Below are 21,841 nucleotides of genomic sequence, written 5' to 3'. Positions count from 1 at the left end.
TGATTAGAGAGTGACTGATGAGTGACTGTTTAGTAACTTACTGATACTAATAACCTTACTAATAGGCTGAATTTGGCTGTATCTTTTTGTTTTTATAACATCTCTACTGTTTACCCATATTCGCATTAAGAAAATTGAATTGAATTGACTCGGTTCGTTACGTCTTCGAGAGTGACTAGACCGATGGTTTCGTAGGAGTCGTCTTCACCTTCCTTGGTTATACTAGTAGTTATCTAGAGAGAGACTGGTTGGTGACTGATTAGTAACTGAAAATTGACTTGTTAGTAACTCACTGAATACATCAGTTTCGTCGACGATCTCAGCCTGAATCATCTCTTCGATGACGTCTTCGAGAGTGACTAAACCGATGGTTTCGTAGAAGGGATCGCCTTCACCTTCGTTGTTGATGCGGTGGACGAATGCCATGTGACCTTTGTGACCTAAAATATTAAAAAAGATGTTGAGAAATTCCTTTTTAGGACAATAAGTTACGTCATTTTTTTATAGCTTATAAAATTGTGTGGTTATGAAGAAGTTTTGTGTGGTTACAAAGACGTTTTGTGTGGTTACGAGGACGTTTCGTGTGGTTAAGAGATAATAATAGTGTGGTTACGAGGACATTTTGCGTGGTTAGGAGGACGTCATAGATTGCAACTGTAATAAAAAAAGAAAAAGTGGATCTTGGATATTACTATTAAATACTTTATACGAGCGAAGTGAGCCCAAAAATGCTCTTTGCAACCATGCTGTCTTGTTTTCACTGCTTTAACGGGCATTTGCATCAAAGTTACCTTCTTTAAACTGCTTGAACATGACATCCAAGGTGACATCTTCGAAGACGAAGTTGCAGGGGTTCTGGTAGTACTGGCACAGCGTGCGCAGAGGAGTGTTGTCGTCAGGATCCACGAAGGCCAGGTCCTTGATGAAGAGCACCGTCACTATGTTGGTGCGAGCGCTCTCGTATACTGGGATGCGAGAGAAACCTGGAAACAACTCATTATTGCAACTTACCCCACTTTACTACCTACTAACCTTTTAAAATATCATTGTATTTAAATCTTTTGTACTAGCCTTTTATTAACGTTTATACTATGTATCTTTTTAGCTATAAACAATTATATCTTTGTAAATATTTTATGTATAAAAGTTGTAGGTTAGTCGAATAAAATAAAATAAAATAAAAACAAATCTGTGTTATAGCCACGCTTGAATTGGTGATAAACTTCCATGGTGCCATGGTTCCTAACCTGGGAGTAGGGATAAAACTGGTATTCTGCGGGGGTTGATACAGGTAAAAACCGGCCAAGTGCGAGTCAGATTCGCACACTTAGGGTTCCGTACTCTGGTATTTTTCCAACGTTAATAACTAGAGGATGCGCGCGACTTCGTCCGCGTGGATTTAGGTTTTCAAAGATCCCGTGGGAATTGTTTGATTTTCCGGGATAAAAAGTTGCCTATGTCAATTATAAGGACGCAAGCTACCTCGGTACCCCATACAAATCGGTTAAGCAGATGGGTTTTTGGGAATCTCGTGGGAACTCTTTGATTTTCCGGGATAAAAAATGCCTATGTCCGTCCCCGGGATATAAGCTAACCTAGTACCAAATTTCGCCAGAATCGGTTAAGGGCCGTGAAAAGGTAGCAGACAGACAGACAGACACACTTTCGCATTTATAATATTACTAGGGGATGCCCGCGGCTTCGCCCGCGTGGATTTCGATTTTTTTAGATCCCATGGGAACTCTTTGATTTTCCGGGATAAAAAGTAGCCTATTCCCCGGAATAGTTCCCCGGAATGTATTCCAAGTCTGTACCAAATTTCATTAAAATCGGTTCAGCGGTTGGGCCGTGAAAACGTAGCAGACAGACAGACAGACAGACAGACAGACAGACACACTTTCGCATTTATAATATTAGTATGGAAGTATGGATTATGGATATTATTACCTTTATAATGAAAGCAGTTTTTGGGTCGCGATCGGTTGGATTGTTTTTAGGTCTGTACGTAAGTCGTAGGTAGAAACATTTTTGTGTTTTACTCATAATATAATATCCTAAACAAAATGACAGACGGATGTGTTCGGACGGAAGAGCTAATTTTCCATGTAAATATATTACTTCATTTTCAATAGCATTGGGGCTAATTTTAATATGCCGTGAGTCACACCACAGTTACATATATTCAAACTTATGACGTACGTATAATATTCAGTCTCATCATGTCATGTCAGTCAGTTCGAAGAAATAGATTTTTTTTTCAAGTCCAAGGCTGTAAGTTCTAGCGTAAACTATTTTCAGGGTTCCGTATTTTCAGCAAAAAACCGGCCAAGTGCGAGTCAGACTCGCGCACCGAGGGTTCCGTACTCGAGTAAACATTTTGCACGATAAATCAAAAACATATGCATAAAAATCTGTTTTAGAATGTACGCACTGTACAGGTAAAGCCCTTTCATATGATACCCCACTTGGTATAGTTATTTTACTTTGAAATTTGAAACACATTTTTTTTTGTGATGTAATTACAAATTCAGTTTTCGGATTTTTTCCTGTACTTGTGCTATAAGACCTACCTACCTGCTAAATTTCATGATTCTAGGTCAACGGGAACTATCTTTTAGGTTTTCTTGACAGACACGACGGATTTTATTTATTTTATAATAGTTTTTGATTTATCGTGCAACATGTCAAAAAAATACCTAAATACGGAACCCTCGGTGCGCGAGTCGGACTCGCACTTGGCCGATTTTTTTTGGTGATAACTGAAAAACTATTTTTTGTAGCTAACAGCTTTTTAGATATAGGACGGTAGCCTTATTTATCACATGTCATCTGATAACGTGGTTCATTCCTCAAAGTGATGTTATAAACAAACAGCCAAGTACGCGTCAGACTCGCGCACCACGGGTTCCGTAATCACGTATTTTTTCCAACATTTTACAATAAATGTTTTGCATAAATCTTATGCATAAAAATAAATAAAAACCTGTTTATTATAGAATGTACAGGTAAAGCCTTTTCATATAGTATCCCCACTTAGTATAGTTATTTTGGAAATTGAAAATACTTATTATTATTTGTTCATAAACACATTTTTATTTTTATTTTTTTATTTTTTTGTGATATAACCATAAATTCACGGTTTTCGGATTTTTTCTTTTACTTGTGCTACAAGGCCTATGCCAAATTTCATGATTCTAGGTCAACGAGAAGTACTCTATAGGTTTTCTTGACAGACACGACAGACAGACAGATCCTATGAAGGTTCCTTTTTCCTTTTGAGGTACGGAACTCTAAAAATACACACGCTTGATGTGAATCGATGTTGGACCCCGTCCAAGGCTGTAGCGTAAACTATTTCTGTAATTTATTACAACGCTTTTTTTCATGTAAGGATCATTTTATTATATTGAAAGAAAATAATCCAGACAACAGAAGTTGGTCAATAAAATGTCCTTTAAAGACTTGAGCTATAAGACCTATCTACCTGCCAAATTTTATGATTCTAGGTCAACGGAAGTACCCTTAGATTTTCTTGATTGACACGACGGACGGACAGACGGATAGACAGACAGACAGCAAAGTGTTCTGTTTTTCCTTTTGAGGTACGGAACCCTAAAAATAAAAAAATCCACGTGAAATGACTAGCCTATTCAGCGACGAATTTTAAGTCCGCTAATAATTCATCTGCGGGGTATGTATCGAAATAGTTTACGTGGCAGCGACGTTGGAAGGGCTCCAGACTCCGAAATTAGTTTTCTATACTGGGCATTAAAGAATGTCATTTTTACCCGACTGCGGCAAAGCCAAAAAGAAGGGTTATGATTTTAGCAGGCTATGTATGTATGGATGTATGTTTGTATCCAGATTCTGTGTGTTCCATGGTAGTGCCAAAACTACTGGGCTGAGTTTGATGAATGAGGTGTCAACCAATTCGTTTTAAAGGTCCGGGTGACATAGGCTATATTTTATACAAAAAAAAAATTACCTAAATTACCTAATCAAAAAAGTGGGGGTCTCCAAAATCTTTTTTTGCTATTGTATCGAGAGGGATGTCAAATTAAAGAAGAGAAAATTCTGAGCTCATGAATATAAATGTACAGTAATATTAAAATAAACAAAGCGATAGAAAAACAATTTTACTCTAATATATCAGCGTTTATTAAAACGATCACAGTCGGGTTTTAGTTTTCAACTTTATAAAAGACTCAAGTTAAATTATTATTATTCTCCTCTTAAGATTCAATAGCTCAAAAGGCCATCCGATTATATAAATTGAGTATAACAAATAAGGCAACAAGATGATTAGTCGAGTATGGCCTTTTTTCTAATTAGACAAGTGTAAATTAAAATTTATAACACCTCCGACAAGTGAAGGTTACAGTAACTAGAAAAAAGCTGATAACTTTCAAACGGCTGAACCGATTTTCTTGGATGATAGCTAAGAACACTCTCGATCAAGCTTACCTTTCAAACAAAAAAAAAAAAAACAAAATTAAAATCGGTTCATTCGTTTAGGCGCTACGATGCCACAGACAGATACACAGATACACACGTCAAACTTATAACACCCCTCTTTTTGGGTCGGGGGTTAAAAAATGGCATCCATTTTTCAAACCGGTAAATGGCGAAAATTGAATGATATCAAACAATTGATATATGGGTGTATTGGAGGATTCTGATTGTTCTGATTACGAACATTACACACCTAGGTAGGTACTTGCAAATTAATAAAATGGTTGAAATACATTTTGATGCAAAAATGGGAATATTTTTTCTTTTTTTAAAAGATTATTAGCCATGCTAATCATGACTAATATTCCCCTTTCCCCTCCAACTAAGCGCAAAGCTGTGTTAGGAGTAGGTACGACAATAGTGCAACGGGTGGGGTTTGAACCGCCGACCTTTCGGAATTCAGTCCGCTCCTCAACTGTTGAGCTATTGAGGCTCTAATTTTATCCATATCAAATCCAAAATGGGAAAAACATTTTAATGTGGTCCAAAGAACATTGATTTTCTAAGATATTTCTGTATGGAGTGTGGTACAGATCTGTCTTGTCTTACGTCCCAGTCTTAGAGCAGGATCGAATGCTTGGGGTGCCAGCCAGGTAACCTCCTCGTGTGCCTGAGTGTTGTGGGTAATCCTGGTCACACTGTTAACGATTTCCCTTCATGGGATATTGTTAGCCGTAATTGACCTGGCAGGAAGGGGGTGTTGTCCGCATGTCGTAAGAGTTCCGAGCAGAGGGTGCAGTAGACGCACCCATGGGGCATAGCCCCAGGAGCGGAGGGTGTGGCTGTGTTGGGTGATGAATGTTTCATCACCCATGCATTTGCTGGCTGCCCTACCGGTTTCTCGCGTGTCCAGTTTGGTGACGGGCGAGGGAGATGTTGAGGATGGGGAACGTGGAAAGGGAATTGCCCTTCCCGCGAACCCTAGCCCTCGGGAGGACCTGTGGATGATAGACACGGGGGGGGTCCGTCGTTCACAGTGTGGTCCTCGGGTTGGTTGGCGTGCTGTGGTTCCGGCATGCCACTGACGGTGTTTGGGAGCACGAATCGTCCCAGTGGTGGGCCAAGAGCTGTGCTCACCGACATTCTAACCCCTAGGATATGGAACGCCCTTCCGGCGTCAGTTTTCCCTTCAACCTATAATATGGGTACCTTCAAGTCAAGAGTGAATAGGCAACTTCTAGGCAAGCGCGCTCCATCTTAGGCTGCATCATCACTTGCTAGCAGGTCTGATTGCAGCCAAGCGCTAGTCTATATAATTTAAAAAAAAAAAAGCCTCACCGGATTTGACGATCTCGGACATGGTCTCGAAGTCGAGCACGGACGTGATGGGCAGCATGAACACGTCCTCCAGCTTGGTCATCACGTCGGAGACGGTTTTCTTGCGCATCTCCAGGGCTCCGGAGATGATGTTTACCTCGTCTTTGTCCAGGTCGTTCACACCTGTCGTTACCTGGGACAAACAATAGTACATTATTGTCCTGTGAGGTGATTCACTAACTTAGTGTCTAACACTGAATGATACCGAGCTCATTTTTTAATCCATTGATGGTTTTCTACGAAAAAATGTTTTACTGTCAACCAGTGAACCACCAATGTAGAACAAACCTACCTCAGTGGCTATGACTAAAGACCGATTCACACCAATTGCGTATGCAGCAAGTACACGTGACACGTGCGTAGTGACGCGCGTAAACACGTAGGCACAGAATAGAATAAAATAGAATAGATTTTTATTCAAATAAACTTTTACAAGTGCTTTTGAATCGTCAAATAATTTACCACTGGTTCGGAATGCCGTTCCTACCGAGAAGAACCAGCAAGAAACTCTGCGGTTGCTCTTTTCAATGTTCAATTTACAATAATATTCACACAGCTGCAGGAATCACGTCTACCTGAACGTTCACGCCACGCAAGCGGTGTGCCATGTTTCATACAGTTCTATACATTACAACGCAATGGTACGCGCTACGTCTAGGCTTACGCAGCCTGTGTGAACGAGCTCTTAGTGCTAGACACCGAGTTAGGGAATCAACTAGCAGGTTGGTAATAAATCAATTGCCGGCACAAATTCACTGGGGTTTTCCCCCTTTACTTTTACTTGTGATATAAAACTGCTACCCTGCCTGAAAAATACCCTAAAAATACCCTCTTTATAGCATTAGTGATGCAGTATTTTTTTTTATTCAGATACAGGTTAGCCCTTTGACTGCAATCTCACCTGGTGGTAAGTGATTATGCAATTTAAGATGGAAGCTGGCTAACCTGAAAGGGGTTTGGCAGTTTTCCCATACTCCTTTGGGTAATTTAATTCAATTCATTTATTTATATGACAACAAGATCCATTTGAGTGTTAGTAACAATAAAAAACTTAATTACTATGTTAGTACTTAAACACTAACTAGTTAGTAACAATACTTAATCACTTTAGTACTTAATGGTTTGGTATGGTTAGTAAAAGAATCGCAGACGTTGGTACAAAGTAACCTTTTGGCATGGAACTGTTAGCGAAGTTAGATTGTGAGCGCGAATATATTTAGCTAACGAGACGTCACAGGTGTTGCAAATCGAGCGTTGTCTTGTTTTGACTACATATTATCATTGTGACGATAAGGACCGATATACGTATTATCCATACTAATATCATAAATGCGATAGTGTGTGTGTCTGTCTGCTGACTTTTCACGGCCCAACGGTTTAACCGATTTTGATGAAATTTGGTACAGAGTTAGCTTACATCCCGGGGAAGGACATAGGCTTTTTATCCTGGAAAATCAAAGATGGATTTTTGAAGAGGGAACCCTAAAAAGCTGACTGACTGATCAACTGATCTATCAACGTACACTCAAAGTACTGGGCGGATCGGGCTGTTTGACATACGGTAGCTATTATGATGTAAATATCTGATAGGAAAGGATTTTTGAATATTCAAACCCCTAAGCAGGTAAAATATGGCAACCCCTATTTTCTATATATATTTATATTTTTTACTAGAGGATGCCCGCGGCTTCGCCCGCGCGTATTTCGGTTTTTTAAAAGTCCCGTAGGAACTCTAAGATTTTCCGGGATAAAAAGTAGCCTATGTCCTTCCCCGGGATGTATTCCAAGTCTGTACCTTTCATTAAAATCGGTTCAGCGGTTTGGCCGTGAAAACGTAGCAGACCGACAGACACACTTTCGCATTTATAATATTATATAAGTATGGAAGTATGGATTTTAGTATGGACGTAAGTGTGGACTTTGTCCACACGAACAAAGTCGCGGGCATAAGCTAGTGTTACACATACCTTGACTAGCTCCTTGAGGCGCTCCCTGTTGTAGACGTTACCAATCTCCTCTCCAAGGAAGTAGTCCAGTAATTTGCTGACCGGGAAAGCCAGCGGGGCTGTCAGCGCCATTACTGCCTGAAAAACACGAATGTTAGAAAAAAGAAAGAAAGAAAAAACGTTTATTTTTGAAAGCTGTGCCACATACCACCAGTTATACCTATGGGTTAGGTTATCCCGGCGCGTCTAATGCTTGAGCATTAAAGTCTGAAGACCTCAAGCAGAAGAAGCGCCGGAATAAATTGTGTCCATGTGTGGCACAACCCGGAAAAAGGTCCCAACTGAGCATAAATGCTGTATACCTTGCACATACACAAAAACATACAACGCTGATTTTCGTTGGTGATAAAACATAAATATTAAAAAATAAAATAAATAAAAAACCGACCAAGTGCGAGTCGGACTCGCGCACCGAGGGTTCCGTACTCGGGTATTTTTTCGACATTTTATCATGTATAAATCAAAAACTATTATGTAAAAATAAATAAAAATCTGTTTTAGAATGTACAGGTAAAGCCCTTTCATATGATACCCCACTTGGTATGGATTATTTTACTTTGAAAATTGAAACACATTTTAATTATTTTTTAATTATGTAAACAAAAATTCACGGTTTTCAGATTTATTCCTTTACTTGTGCTATAAGACCTACCTACCTGCCAAATTTCATGATTCTAGGTCAACAGGAAGTACCCTATAATTTTCTTGACAGACACGACGGACGGACAGACAGACAGACAACAAAGTGATACTATAAGGGTTCCGTGTTTCCTTTGATGTACGGAACCCTAAAAAAGTCCGCGTCGCGAAAAAATCGCCTGAAGCGTTATTTCGCCCAGCAACACAATCGCCAGGGTCGAGAATATCACCGCGGACATGCCACAAGTTAGCTCCAGTGATATTGTGAACGTGGAATGGAGATGATGTCTATGTCAACAATAAATTATTTCTTACTAATTATTAAATAGAGTGTCTTCCAAAATTCGTAAAATCCACATTCGATGCTAGTTATAAGTTTGCTAACCATTTCAAATTATCGATCTCACTAAAAAAGTACGGTAAATTACGTCAAATGTTATGACGTCACATCTGTGAATTTCACACAAGCTACGTTTGATAAAAAGTCGCTGATTTGACTAGGAGTCATCATCCCTATTGTCTCACCTTGGTGATCATGATGCTCTTGGCGCCCACCATCAGCCCGTGCCGCGAGCAAATCGCCTGAGGCGTTATTTCGCCCAGCAGAACGATCGCCAGAGTTGAGAATATCACCGCGAACAAGCCAGAAGTTAGCTCGTCCAGTAATATTGTGAACGTGGAATTCACCGCCACATTTCCTAAAAAATTGGTTGTCTGTAAAGTCGGTTTACTGACGATAGTTGAACGTGACAACAAAGGCCGATTGTGCTTCTTTGTCGCTCGTTCCGCGCTCTCGCTTGCACTTCAAGCCTTACATGGAACGCCTCAGAGCGAGGTAACGCCGCATGAGTCATGTTTTTTCGTGCGTGCGTGTTTAGCCGGCTCTATCGAATTATAAGACGTTGTCACGTCAAAAAAATCAAATTTTATAGTCCATCAGTTGGGCTTAGGTCTCCTCAAGATTATCCCCAAGTCTTTGCTTGAAAAGGTCCATAAAGATAGATAGATAGATAGAAGTCTTTATTGCACACAAACAATGTAAAGGAATACAACACAGAAAGAAGAAAAACAGAGTGCAAAGGCGGCCTTATTGCTTAGAGCAATCTCTACCAGGCAACCTTTCCTAAAGGTTGCCTGGTAGAGATTGCTGAAAAACCAGATGAAAAGAATCTATTATGTGACGCTAACATTTTCCAGCCTTCAGTTTCTTGATGAAGTCACTAAAATGATCTAGAATAGTATATAGAATGGATAATTACCTAACAAAATACTGCACAGCAAATAGTTCCCATGGTCCCTTACAGGCATGATCGCTTTCGCATAGTTCCTCTCCTTCTCTGTGCCAGTATTGGCAATGATCTTCAACTCTGTTCTATCCAGGGACATTAACCCGAGGTTTAACCCAGAAAATAGTGCCAAAAACATCAAACAAGTTAAACCCATAGAGGTAGAGTGCCGAATACATTAAAAAAGTAAAAATTAGGGATGTAGAGACCCATAAAGGTAGTAAATAATTTGTTATGTGTAGCCAACTCTTCCAGCCTTCAGTTTCTTGATAAAGTCGCTAAAATAATCTAGAATAGTATAACGAATAGATAATTACCTAACAAAATACTGCACAGCAAATAGTTCCCATGGTCCCTTACAGGCATGATGGCTTTCGCATAGTTCCTCTCCTCCTCTGTGCCAGTATTGGCTACAATCTTCAACTCTGTTCTATCCAGAGACATCAACCCAAGGTTTAACCCAGAAAATAGTGCCGAAAACATCAAACAAGTCAAACCCATGGTGAAGAGACCCATAGAGGTAGAGTGCCAAATACATTGAAAAAGTAAGAATTAGGGATGTAGAGACCCGTAAAGGTAGTAAGGTAATTTGTAATGTGTAGCCAACTCTTCCAGCCTTCAGTTACTTGATGAAGTCGCTAAAATAATCTAGAATAGTATATAAAATAGATAATTACCTAACAAAATACTGCACAGCAAATAGTTCCCATGGTCCCTTACAGGCATGATCGCTTTCGCATAGTTCCTCTCCTCCTCTGTGCCAGTATTGGCTATGATCTTCAACTCTGTTCTATCCAGAGACATCAACCCAAGGTTTAACCCAGAAAATAGTGCCGAAAACATCAAACAAGTCAAACCCATGGTGAAGAGACCCATAGAGGTAGAGTGCCAAATACATTGAAAAAGTAAGAATTAGGGATGTAGAGACCCGTAAAGGTAGTAAGGTAATTTGTAATGTGTAGCCAACTCTTCCAGCCTTCAGTTACTTGATGAAGTCGCTAAAATAATCTAGAATAGTATATAGAATAGATAATTACCTAACAAAATACTGCACAGCAAATAGTTCCCGTGGTCCCTTACAGGCATGATGGCTTTCGCATAGTTCCTCTCCTCCTCTGTGCCAGTATTGGCTATGATCTTCAACTCTGTTCTATCCAGGGACATTAACCCAAGGTTTAACCCAGAAAATAGTGCCGAAAACATCAAACAAGTCAGGATCAGGGATATAGAGACCCATAAAGGTAGTAATTTGTTATGTGTCGCCAACATTTTCCAGGGTTCCGTGCCTTGGTGGAGGTATTTCTCCTCATCATGTTCTGGGTTCTGTACGCCCGGCCTCAGGTTTTTGGCGCATATGTATAGCTTGGAATCGATTAAGGGGGACGGTGCTCTAATTTCGAATAGCGCAGATGTTGGGGTCACGGAACCTTCAGCAGCCTGGAAGAAATGGATGTGTGAGATAGCAGATATTTATAGAAAACTCGAGGATGCCCGCGACTTCGTCCGCGTGATTTAGGTTTTTAAAGATCCCGTGGTAACTGTTTGATTTTCCGGGATTTTAGACTATTTGCATCCTTTTCTTACGAATGAATAAGAAAAGGATAGACAAACTTTATTTAATTTAGAACTGTCAAAAGTTTGGGGGCCAGTCTTGAGCATAGTGTTTTTTGTTGAGTAGCACTAAATAGAAAATGTTCCATTTCTTGATTAATGGAAACAGAGTTCACGACCCTAATCAGTGACGAATACGCGCGACGCAGAGAAACAGTACAGAAAGAGAAATACGTACCAAATACTCCCCTTTGAGTAGGAACTTGCAGGGCTGACCAAACGGCAGCATATCGTGGGTAAATGCGATGACCGTATGCGGTGTCAACCCTTGACCGAACAACCTGTGGAGAGTCCGATTTTTTAGTTTCGTACCCGAGCCTATGTCACCCGGACCATTACGACGAATCGATTGACACCTCATTCATCAAAATCGGCCCAGTAGTTTAGGCGCTACGGTGGCACACACAGAATCTGGATACAAACATACACACAAACATACATACATAGACTGCTAAAATTATAACCCTTCCTTTTGGCGCAGTCGGGTAAAAAAGAAGCTTTTGGTTTCTTATATACCATGGACTTCCGCAAAGTAACGCCTGCTTTTTTTTTTTAAATTCACTATAGGTAAGCGCTTGACTACAATCACACCTGATGGAAAGTGATGATGCGGTCTAAGATGGGACGTGTTTACCTAGAAGGTGCCTATTCACTCTTGTTTTAAAGATACCTGGATTGTAATTGGTAGGAAACACAGATCGCGGAAGAGTATTCCAAACCTTAGCCATGCGTATGAGGAATGAAGACGCAAAACGTTTCGTGCGTGTAGATGGAATGTCAACGACATAAGGATGGAAACTCGCCCGACGTCTTGCGGTTCGGTGGTAAAATGGTGAAGGGGGGACAAGATCGAAAAGTTCCTGTGCACACTCTCCGACTTGTACATCTATACATATAATAAAATTGTAGAAAAGTGGTGTCTGTACAATGGAAATATATAAAAAAAAGTAGCAGGGGTTGTTATTATATCGATGCCGAACCCGAAATTGTAATTAATTTTTTTTTGTCTGTTTGTCTGTTTGTCTGTGTGTTTGTGCACGCTAATCTCAGAAACGGCTTATTCGATTTAGATACGGTTTTCACCTTATATATTATAGTAAGCTTCACTTAGCATTTAGTGTTTATTTCATGTCAATCGGTTCATAAATAAAAAAGTTATGTCAATTTAAAGAATCACGCGCGCCTGAGCGTCCGTGGCTATAATATAAAGCGCGGTCACTATTCCACGCGAACGAAGTCGCGGGCACAGCTAGTACAATAATAAAAACATACCTGAGTACAAATTTACTATCAGCCAAAACGCTAGGAATTCCACTGTCAATGATCTTCGGTTCCTTATCTGAATCCTCTACCCTCAAGCCATCTATCATCACTGGGTAACCATCACCCCTGACTATTGGGTACTCCCCTAGATCACCTATATCACGAATATCACCCATTTGTGCATTAGATACCACCAGGTTCTTATCATCACCATTCTTTTGTATCACATCACTTGATTTCTTATCATCTTTTATTTCTTTGCCATTATCCTTGATTATTTCACGTTTAAATCTATATTGAGTGTTATCTTTTGAGATATCATCATGGTTTTTAATTACATCACTTAATGTTTCATTATCTTTTATATCTTTTATTGTTTCACGTTTTAATGTATATTGAGTGTTATCTTTAGAGATATCATCATAGTTTTTAATTACATCACTTAATGCCTCACTATCTTTTATATCATTTATTGTTTCACGTTTTAATGTATATTGAGTGTTATCTTTTGAGATATCATCATGGTTTTTAATTACATCACTTAATGTCTCACTATCTTTTATAGTTTCACTTTTTAATCTATATTGAGTGTTATCTTTAGAGATATCATGATAGTTATGTATACCATCACTTAAGTTCTTGTTATCTATTGAATCAATGCTATCTTTTGTGTTTGTGTGTTTAATTATTTCACGTTTCTTTCTATCAAGCGTTTCGATTTCAATTTCTTGTACTCTATTTCTGTTAGTATCGTAATTTATAACTTCTGCATTATTAATATCACTGATAAAACTTTGTACGTTATTTTTAATATCTTCCCTTGGTTTAGCATTAAATTCATTGATTATTTCACTGTTCAATTCATTAAAATTATCATTTTTAATTATTGACTCTGTATTTCTATTCGGTATCTGATTTGCAAAATCATTATAATTAAAAACTTCTGCATTGTTCATATCACTTTGACTTTCTCCATTATCATAGTTTCTTGCCCTAGCATTAAAACCTTTAGTTATTTCATTTATACCTTCTTTAAAATTATCATTGTTTGTTATTACCTGTGTATTTCTATCCAAAGTTTCTATTTCGTTGGCAAAATCATTATAATTTATTATTTCTGCAGCATTTACATCGCTTATATGACTAAGTGGTACATATTTTTCATTAATAAACACTTCTATATCATTTTCTTCTTCTCTGGTTGGTCTAGGTAGACCGGGTAGATAATTGACATCGGTGTCGTGGGATAGATCGGCCCATTGTGTACTGGTCTCTTGGAGATCATTGTGTGTCTGCTGCTCTTGGATTTCACTCTCTAATCTGTGAACAAAGAATTTTTAACGTTAGGTTTTTATGTTCCCTTGCATGTTACTGATTTTGACACTAATAGCTCGTTCACACAGGCTGCGTAAGCCTAGACGTAGCGCGTACCATTGCGTTGTAATGTATGGAACAGTATGCAACATGGCACACCGCTTGCGTAAATCGTGGATGTATGCGTAACCCGGTGTGTTAGGGGTTTACTCGCGTCACTACGCACGTGTCACGTGTACGCAATTGGTGTGAATCGGTCTTTAGAGTACCTTCAAGTTTGCTGCAAAGTGATAATATTTTGACTGTGAAAAATGCTCTGCGCTGCGCTCCGCCATATGTACCCCGGCCCTTACGCTAATACGTCTACGGCATCGATGTATATGGATTAGCCTTTCCCATACAATTCCGTCCGCAAAAATACACTTAAATCTTACGTCATCGTCATTGACAAAGTCAAGAGACTTTTGCAATTTCTCTTGACTTTTTGAGCACGTTTTTTATCTTCGAAGGGCCCATCCATATACATCGATGGTCGTCTACGGCAATGACGGAATGAAAAGCTTTTTAGCCAGCGATTTTATTGTCTGCGCCTATAAAATTCATTGCCAGACATCTGGTTAGACGTGTATCTACTCATAAACGTATTACGCAAGCGCGTGCATAAGTATGATTGAATCACTCCATTCACAAATCAGAAGTGTGTAGGTAGGCACTAGGCAGGTAGGTAGAGTATATAGTGACGCAGTTGGCACTCGGAAAATTTTACACTTTTCAACACATGCACTGACAAAATTGCCTGAAGCTGTGATCAGTGGCGGGCAGTTCATAGAGGCATAAAAGAATAGAATAGATTTTTAGAAGATTTTTATTCAAATACACTTTTTACAAGTGCTTTTGAATCGTCAAAACAATCTACCACTGGTTCGGAATGCCGTTCCTACCGAGATGAACCAGCAAGAAACTCGGCGGTTGCTCTTTTCAAGTGTTCAATTTACAATAATATACCATACCGCATAATATGCCATACAAGCGATTGCAGCCCCGCGCATTGCTGGAGCAAGTCAAATCCATGCTTTTTAGGGTTCCGTACCTCAAAAGGAAAACAGAACCCTTACAGGATCATTTTGTTGTCTGTCTGTCTGTCCGTCCGTCGTGTCTGTCAAGAAACCTATAGTGTACTTCCCGTTGACCTAGAATTATGAAATTTGGCAGGTAGGTAGGTCTTATAGCACAAGTAAAGGAATAATTCCGAAAACCGTGAATTTGTGGTTACATCACACACAACGGTACGGAACCCTCGGTGCGCGAGTCTGACTCGCACTTGGCCGGTTTTTGTCATTTACATAATCTTCGATTGTAGGTATAATATGCTATTTTTCAGGAGCATACTTTTAACAGTATTTTAAACTTGTGTAAAAGCGCCGCTTACCCTAATTGAAATTTTCATTAGTACCTAGTAGATAGATAGAGTAGTAAATAAATAATTTCGTAAATGCACGCCACTGTGTCTGTGATAGGTACCTAATAGTCTAGTGGTTAGGACGTCCACCTCCTAATAGGAGGTTCCGGAACCCTTCGTATACGAGTCCGACTCGCACTTGGCCATTTTATTGTTGTTAAAGCGACCACACTCCAGTCGTAACTCAGCCGCAAAGCATGAAGAATTTTCAAACATCTAGGTACCTTTAAGAGGGGTCTCTCCGTCACTCGCTTCATACAAACGTAGTTCGTCTCTCATTGGAATACTAACCAATCATACTCAATGGAATTTTGTAGAAACGTTCCGGGAGCTAATATCTATGCCTGTGGTTTTCCAGATTTCCGTTAAAATATTCGGTTTCAAAGTTATGCAGTCTCAAAAATTCACATACAAATCTTTGAGCCCCTGTAATTTTAAAACTACATATTTTTCGAAAAAATCCAAAACACCACAGGCACAGATATTAGTTTCTAGAATATGTGTGCAAAATTTCATGGACCTTGTTTGCTTAATATTCAAATGAAATTGGGACTACGATTGTATGGAGTAAGTGACGGAGAAAGCCCTGTTAAGACACATTTTAAGGTCTAAATATTTGTGTTCGGGATAGAATCCTACCACGAAGCAGAAAGTTACACTGTGATAGTTATTTATCCGTATTGAAATATTCCCTCCAGTCTACTGTGTTCTGGCTGAGGGCCAGTAATATTTTAAGCTGGCATAAACGGCGCATACAAATTACATCTAATATTACTATATTATGAGCGATCTTATGAGGCTAGAGGCCTTTCATTCAATAAGATTGACTTTTCTGCAGTTTTTGCCTGTGTTTTAATCTGCAGGTCGATTCCGTAAAACCTGCATCAATCATTGCAATTAATTTGATTGGCTGAATTAAGGTGCAGGGCATGTGTCTGCCCGCGAAATTCAATTTGGTTTTTCGCAATTTGTAAACTAATACGACAAAGTAGGCTTCTGGCAATCTAATAGCGCCAATGGCAGTATCATCTGCACAGGTTTATATAAAAATCTTTACTTGAAAGTGTTCAGTTTAAGAAATTAGTCAGAGTATCGACTAATTTTTGAGTAACTAACGTCAAACTCATTATTGTGACTAATTTCTTAAACTGTTACTCCTTGGTTAATCCTCTACTTGTCTGTGAAAGTCACGTCAAAATAGGTTTAGCCATTTCAAAGATTAGCCTATTCAAACAGACACGACACTTCAATTTTATTTATTAGTATAGATATAGATAATGTAGCTTTTTACTGGTAAAGGAATTTTTAAAATCGGTTCAGTGGTTTCAGAGATTACGCCCTATACAAACAAACTTACAAACTTTACCTCTTTGTAATATTAGTATAGATAATCCCAACAAATTGTCGGCAAGTCATCGGATATAGCTAGCAAAACTAGGCTGCGTAATAAAATCTGGTTCAAGGCCGAATCGCGAGCGTACACTCGTAAAGTATGAAAAATCGGTCAAGTTCGACACGGAGTCGCACACGGAGGGTTCCGCACGATCGCACAGGATATTTTTTAACCCCCGACCCAAAAAGAGAGGTGTTATAAGTTTGACGTGTGTATCTGTCTGTGGCATCGTAGCTCCTAAACAAATGAACCGATATGAATCTAGTTTTTTTTTGTTTGAAAGGTGGCTTGATCGAGAGTGTTCTTAATTGAAGAAAATCGGTTTAGCCGTTTGAAAGTTATCAGCTCTTTTCTAGTTTTCTTATAGAGGTTTTTGTGTATGGGGTTATTTAAATTTTGAGTTATATGACATTATATTCCTGTCCTAGAGAAACCTACATGCCGGAGAACTCTCCATAACGTTCTCAAAGATGTATGACGTCTGTCAGCGTGGCGGACTATGACCTAAACTCTTGATTAATATTTAGATACAAGTTAGCCCTTGACTGCAATCTCGTGTGTTGGTAAGTGATGATGAAGTCTGAGATGGAAGCGGGCTAACCTGGAAGGGGTCTGGCAGTTTTTATTAAACCTATACCTACCTCTTTGATTTCTACATGGCATCGTACCGGAACGCTAGATCGCTTGGCGGCACGTCTTTGCCGGTCTAGGCACAACTGAAGCCTCCCACGACAGAACATTCAAACATTCCACGTTCCCTTTGCCGGGAATCGAACCCAGGACCTCCCGCTAATAAGACCACAGGGCGCCAAGGCGGTCGTAAATATATAACACTTTTTAATATTTTTACTATGTGTTTTTATAGCAGCAATAGAAATATTCAACTCTACCAACGGTTCATAAGATACAGCCCGCTCACAAACAGACGGATGGACGGACAGCGGAGGCTTAGTAATAGGGTCCAGTTGGTGCCCTTCGGATACGGAACCCTATCAGCTAAGTTGGTATTATAGTTATACCCATTGCGAGCTGTCATAAACTATTGATATTTCTACCCAAGAGGACGTGGCAGGAATAGAGACTGCTAACCCTAATGCGCTCCCTAGCGATTTCCATACAAATAAAGAATTATTAAGAAGAATTATTTATTACCTATATTTTTTAACCCCCGACCCAAAAAGAGGGGTGTTATAAGTTTGACGTGTGTATCTGTGTGTCTGTGTATCTGTGTATCTGTCTGTGGCATCGTAGCGCCTAAACGAATGAACCGATTTTAATTTAGTTTTTTTTGTTTGAAAGGTGGCTTGATCGAGAGTGTTCTTAGCTATAATCCAAAAAAATTGGTTTAGCAGTTTAAAAGTTATCAGCTCTTTTCTAGTTTTCTTATAGAAAAGAAGGTTAGATAACCGTTAGGTTCATAATATTATGTCAATTGACAAAATATGTCAAGCTGTCAAGATGGACGTTGCCTAGATACATAATTATTTATTTGAAAATGATGTTTTGGAAAAATGCTCGGATACTTTGGATCGTAGGCGCGGAATAGTCCAAGAAAATCGGTTCAGCCGTTTGAAAGTTATCAGGTCTTTTCTCGTTACTGTAACCATCACTTGTCGGGGGTGTTATAAATTTTTAATTTACACTTGTTTATTAAGATGCCCATCTAGAATAATTCTAGTTTTGCCAAAAATTCCAGTAGAAGATATATTTTTTAAAACACATCAATTTTACTTTTCAGCATCAAAGTTGTGCCTGTTATAGTGTAGATCTTTCGCGACACTGTATAAGGCCTCATTCGCACGAGAGCTTTTTTAACGTCCGTTCAATTAGAACAAATGCATTCCCAAGTATCTGTTCACACTACAATGCTTTTTTAATTTTTATTTTCAGTGCAACGCCGGGGTTTAACGCAACGCTTTTTTAACGCTCCTGCGAATTAGGGCTTAATGAATACATAAATGAAATGAATTGTTCAATAAATAAATTATATTGAAGTTTATACGGCGGACAGACGAATAGACAGACAGACAGACAAAGTGATCCTATAAGGGTTCCGTTTTTCCTTTTGAGGTACGAAACCTTAGAAATAAAATAAAAAGTGATATTTCTTGTACAATGGTATGGTAGTTGGTACCCTTGGTGTGTCACTCTAACTCACACTTGACCGGTTTTTAACTATTCCCTTCAATTTAGTAAGTAATTACTGAGCAAGCATGAAGCATAAAGTAATTGGAAATTCGCCAAGTCCCTGGAGTAAACTCAAATAGCTTTTACTTTATTAGTTACAACTATGGAATGGAACCATGAAAAAAACTATGGAATAGAGCCCCAATAGCTCAACCGGTAAAGGAGTGGACTGAAAACCGAAAGGTCGATGGTTCAAACCCCAGGCCATTGCACTATCGTCGTACCCACTCCTAGCACAAGCTTAACGCTTAGTTGGAGGGGAAAGGGTAATATTAGTCACTAGCTGATACCCGCGACTTCGTTCGCGTGGATGTAGTTTTTTAAAAATCCCGTGGGAACTCTTTGATTTTCCGGGATAAAAAGTAGCGTATGTGCTAATCCAGAGTATAACCTATCTCCATTCTAAATTTCAGCCCAATCCGTCCAGTAGTTTTTGCGTGAAGGAGTAACAAACATACACACACACACACACACACACACACACACACACACACACACACACACACACACACATACAAACTTTCGGCTTTATAATATTAGTGTGATAGTGTGATGATTGAAATGGCTATTATTTTTTTTCAAACAAACAAAAAAGTTTTTTTAATAAATATTTTATTGCACACCACTTGAAAACTTTGTTTATTTACTTGGTGGTCAAGGCTATAAAAGCAAGAATGTGTTAGGTGAATAAGGGCTTGTTGATTATTATGCTTCCGTGTTATCTACAGGTTATAGTGAGTTTAGATAACAAGTAACAAACAATACTATCTAACTACAATTCTATAAAAAGTAATATTATCCATACTCAGTGCTTTGGTGCTGCAAATAACAGACAAACAGACTGTCTGCCTGTCTGTCTGTCTGGCCGGCCAGCCAGCCAGTCATCCAGACAGACAGACAGACTTAGGTTACATCCCGGGGAAGGACATAGCCTTCATTTATCCTGAACAAAGAGTTCCCACAGGATATTTAAAAGCCCATCAATTGGTATGAAATTTGGTACAGAGGTAGCTTGCATCATGGGAATTGACACAAGTAATTTTTATCTCGGAATATTAAAGTCCCCACAGGATTTTTAAAAGACTGAATCCACGGGGGAGAAGCCAGGGCATCATATAGTCAATTATAATAATAATTATCACCATCAGTTAATTACAATAGATTTATTATTAATTAAACATTAAAATTAAAGAGAGTATTAAATAATATTATATTTATCTACTTCAATAAAGATAACTGATTGATTGTTTACCTACTTCTTTGTCTTAACAGGGCTCTCTCCGTCACTTACTCCATACAATCGTAGTTCCAATTTCATTTGGATATTAAGCAACCAAAGTCCATGAAATTTTGCAGACATATTCTAGAAACTAATATCTGTGCCTGTGGTGTTTTAGATTTTTCTAAAAATATGTAGTTTTAAAATTACAGGGGCTCAAAGATTTGTATGTGAATTTTTAAGACCGTGTAACTTTGAAACGGAATATTTTAACGGAAATCTGGAAAACCACAGGCATAGATATTAGTTTCTAGAATATGTCTGCAAAATTATTGATGCAGGGCAGATATTGAAAAAATCTTAACAAGGTGAAGACTAAGGAATCCTCAGTGTGTTGATGATGAAATAATTAAAGGACACAAGTTCCTTCGTAAAAATTAGGTTTTTATTTTCCTTACAACATATACAAAAAGTCTTGACGTATATTGAGTGAAGGTTTTCTTTTCCTCGAACATTTATTTTTAAATATGTGTGTAACCTACAAAGACAAATATACAATTACGATTACCTATGCGTTGCTCCATACTTGACCATAATTAAATTAAGTATCTGACTCCAAGGTATTGATACAGTGCAGATATTGAAAAAATCCTAACAAGATAAAGACAATTATACAATTACGATTACCTATTCATATATTAACAATAATTAGATGATAATTTACTACGAACCATTTATGTAAGTGAACAGAACGTAAACAGAGACGCATAAAACAACTTACTTTTTATTCATATTTTCGGCCGCCTGAGCATCGGTTCTTGGCTCCAAAAATATATCACCACCTTGGTGAACCCATGTACCGCCGACCGGATTATGTTCTTTCTCGCTATGGCGTAAACAAAAGTAGATTCTTTCAACTACATTCGGCACCACGACACGAACTCGCGTATACAATTGCGTAGTTTCCACCTCATTTAACTCGTAATCAGAATATATATTATCACAACTGCTACCCCTAGCACCTTCTATAGACGTTAATTTCCAAGAATAATGCCCTAAGAACTCAGTACCGTTCACTAATAACGAATATTTACACTTAACATTTACACACGATTTCGCTTCCACTTTTAGAGACACTATCCATGGTTCCACAGTAAAATTCTTCGTTGCATGCACTTGAAATATTAAATACAATAATATCCCACAAGTCCGCAACGCACAAGACACTGGAGCCATTTTTAAAACACAATGCGGTGAAAAGAAAACAAGAAATTCTGTGAATTATTATGAAGATAGCGACATGTTTTTCTCGCGTTTCTCGCTTGACAGCCCGGCGGCAATTGTTGCCGGAACTGCAGTAGTTTGGAATCCACAAAATGTTGTCACATCCGGTTTTATAAACTTCACAGACTCACGACTTGTAGTATCGTGAATTTGCGATTAAAAGTAAAAGGCAACGCATGTAATATATAATCTGACGTCCCTTGCAGCAGACTGCGGTCACACGCTGACTCGATATATTCTAGTCTCTATTACGTGCTTCAAACATTTTTAGCATAGAATCAAAACATGTGTAAATTCAATAGAGTAATAAAATATTGTTAAAGTTGCAAGCGTGTCGCAAGTCTGCTCTGA

The 21,841-nt window shown here is 38.7% G+C and overlaps 1 protein-coding gene across 2 annotated transcripts in view; it reads right to left on the bottom strand.

Moving 5' to 3' along the window:
* The window catches only part of LOC123878473 (unextended protein-like), a 40,390-nt gene extending 18,844 nt beyond the window's left edge, over positions 1 to 21,546 (bottom strand). For both annotated transcript variants that reach the window (XM_045925647.1, XM_045925646.1), the window contains exons 1-9: positions 20,988 to 21,546; positions 12,644 to 13,954; positions 11,550 to 11,652; positions 10,798 to 11,197; positions 9,000 to 9,172; positions 7,797 to 7,913; positions 5,791 to 5,962; positions 792 to 983; positions 294 to 440 (exon numbers count right to left, since the gene is read on the bottom strand). In XM_045925647.1, coding sequence (XP_045781603.1) covers positions 294 to 440; positions 792 to 983; positions 5,791 to 5,962; positions 7,797 to 7,913; positions 9,000 to 9,172; positions 10,798 to 11,197; positions 11,550 to 11,652; positions 12,644 to 13,954; positions 20,988 to 21,442 — 3,070 coding nt within the window. In that variant the 5' untranslated portion in view covers positions 21,443 to 21,546. The remainder of the gene's footprint in view (positions 1 to 293; positions 441 to 791; positions 984 to 5,790; positions 5,963 to 7,796; positions 7,914 to 8,999; positions 9,173 to 10,797; positions 11,198 to 11,549; positions 11,653 to 12,643; positions 13,955 to 20,987) is intronic.
* Positions 21,547 to 21,841: the final 295 nt, after the last annotated feature.

The sequence above is a fragment of the Maniola jurtina genome, chromosome 26 (genome assembly GCF_905333055.1).
Source record: "Maniola jurtina chromosome 26, ilManJurt1.1, whole genome shotgun sequence".
Taxonomy (NCBI): Eukaryota; Metazoa; Arthropoda; class Insecta; order Lepidoptera; family Nymphalidae; genus Maniola; species Maniola jurtina.
This window is presented reverse-complemented; position numbering and strand designations above follow the sequence as displayed.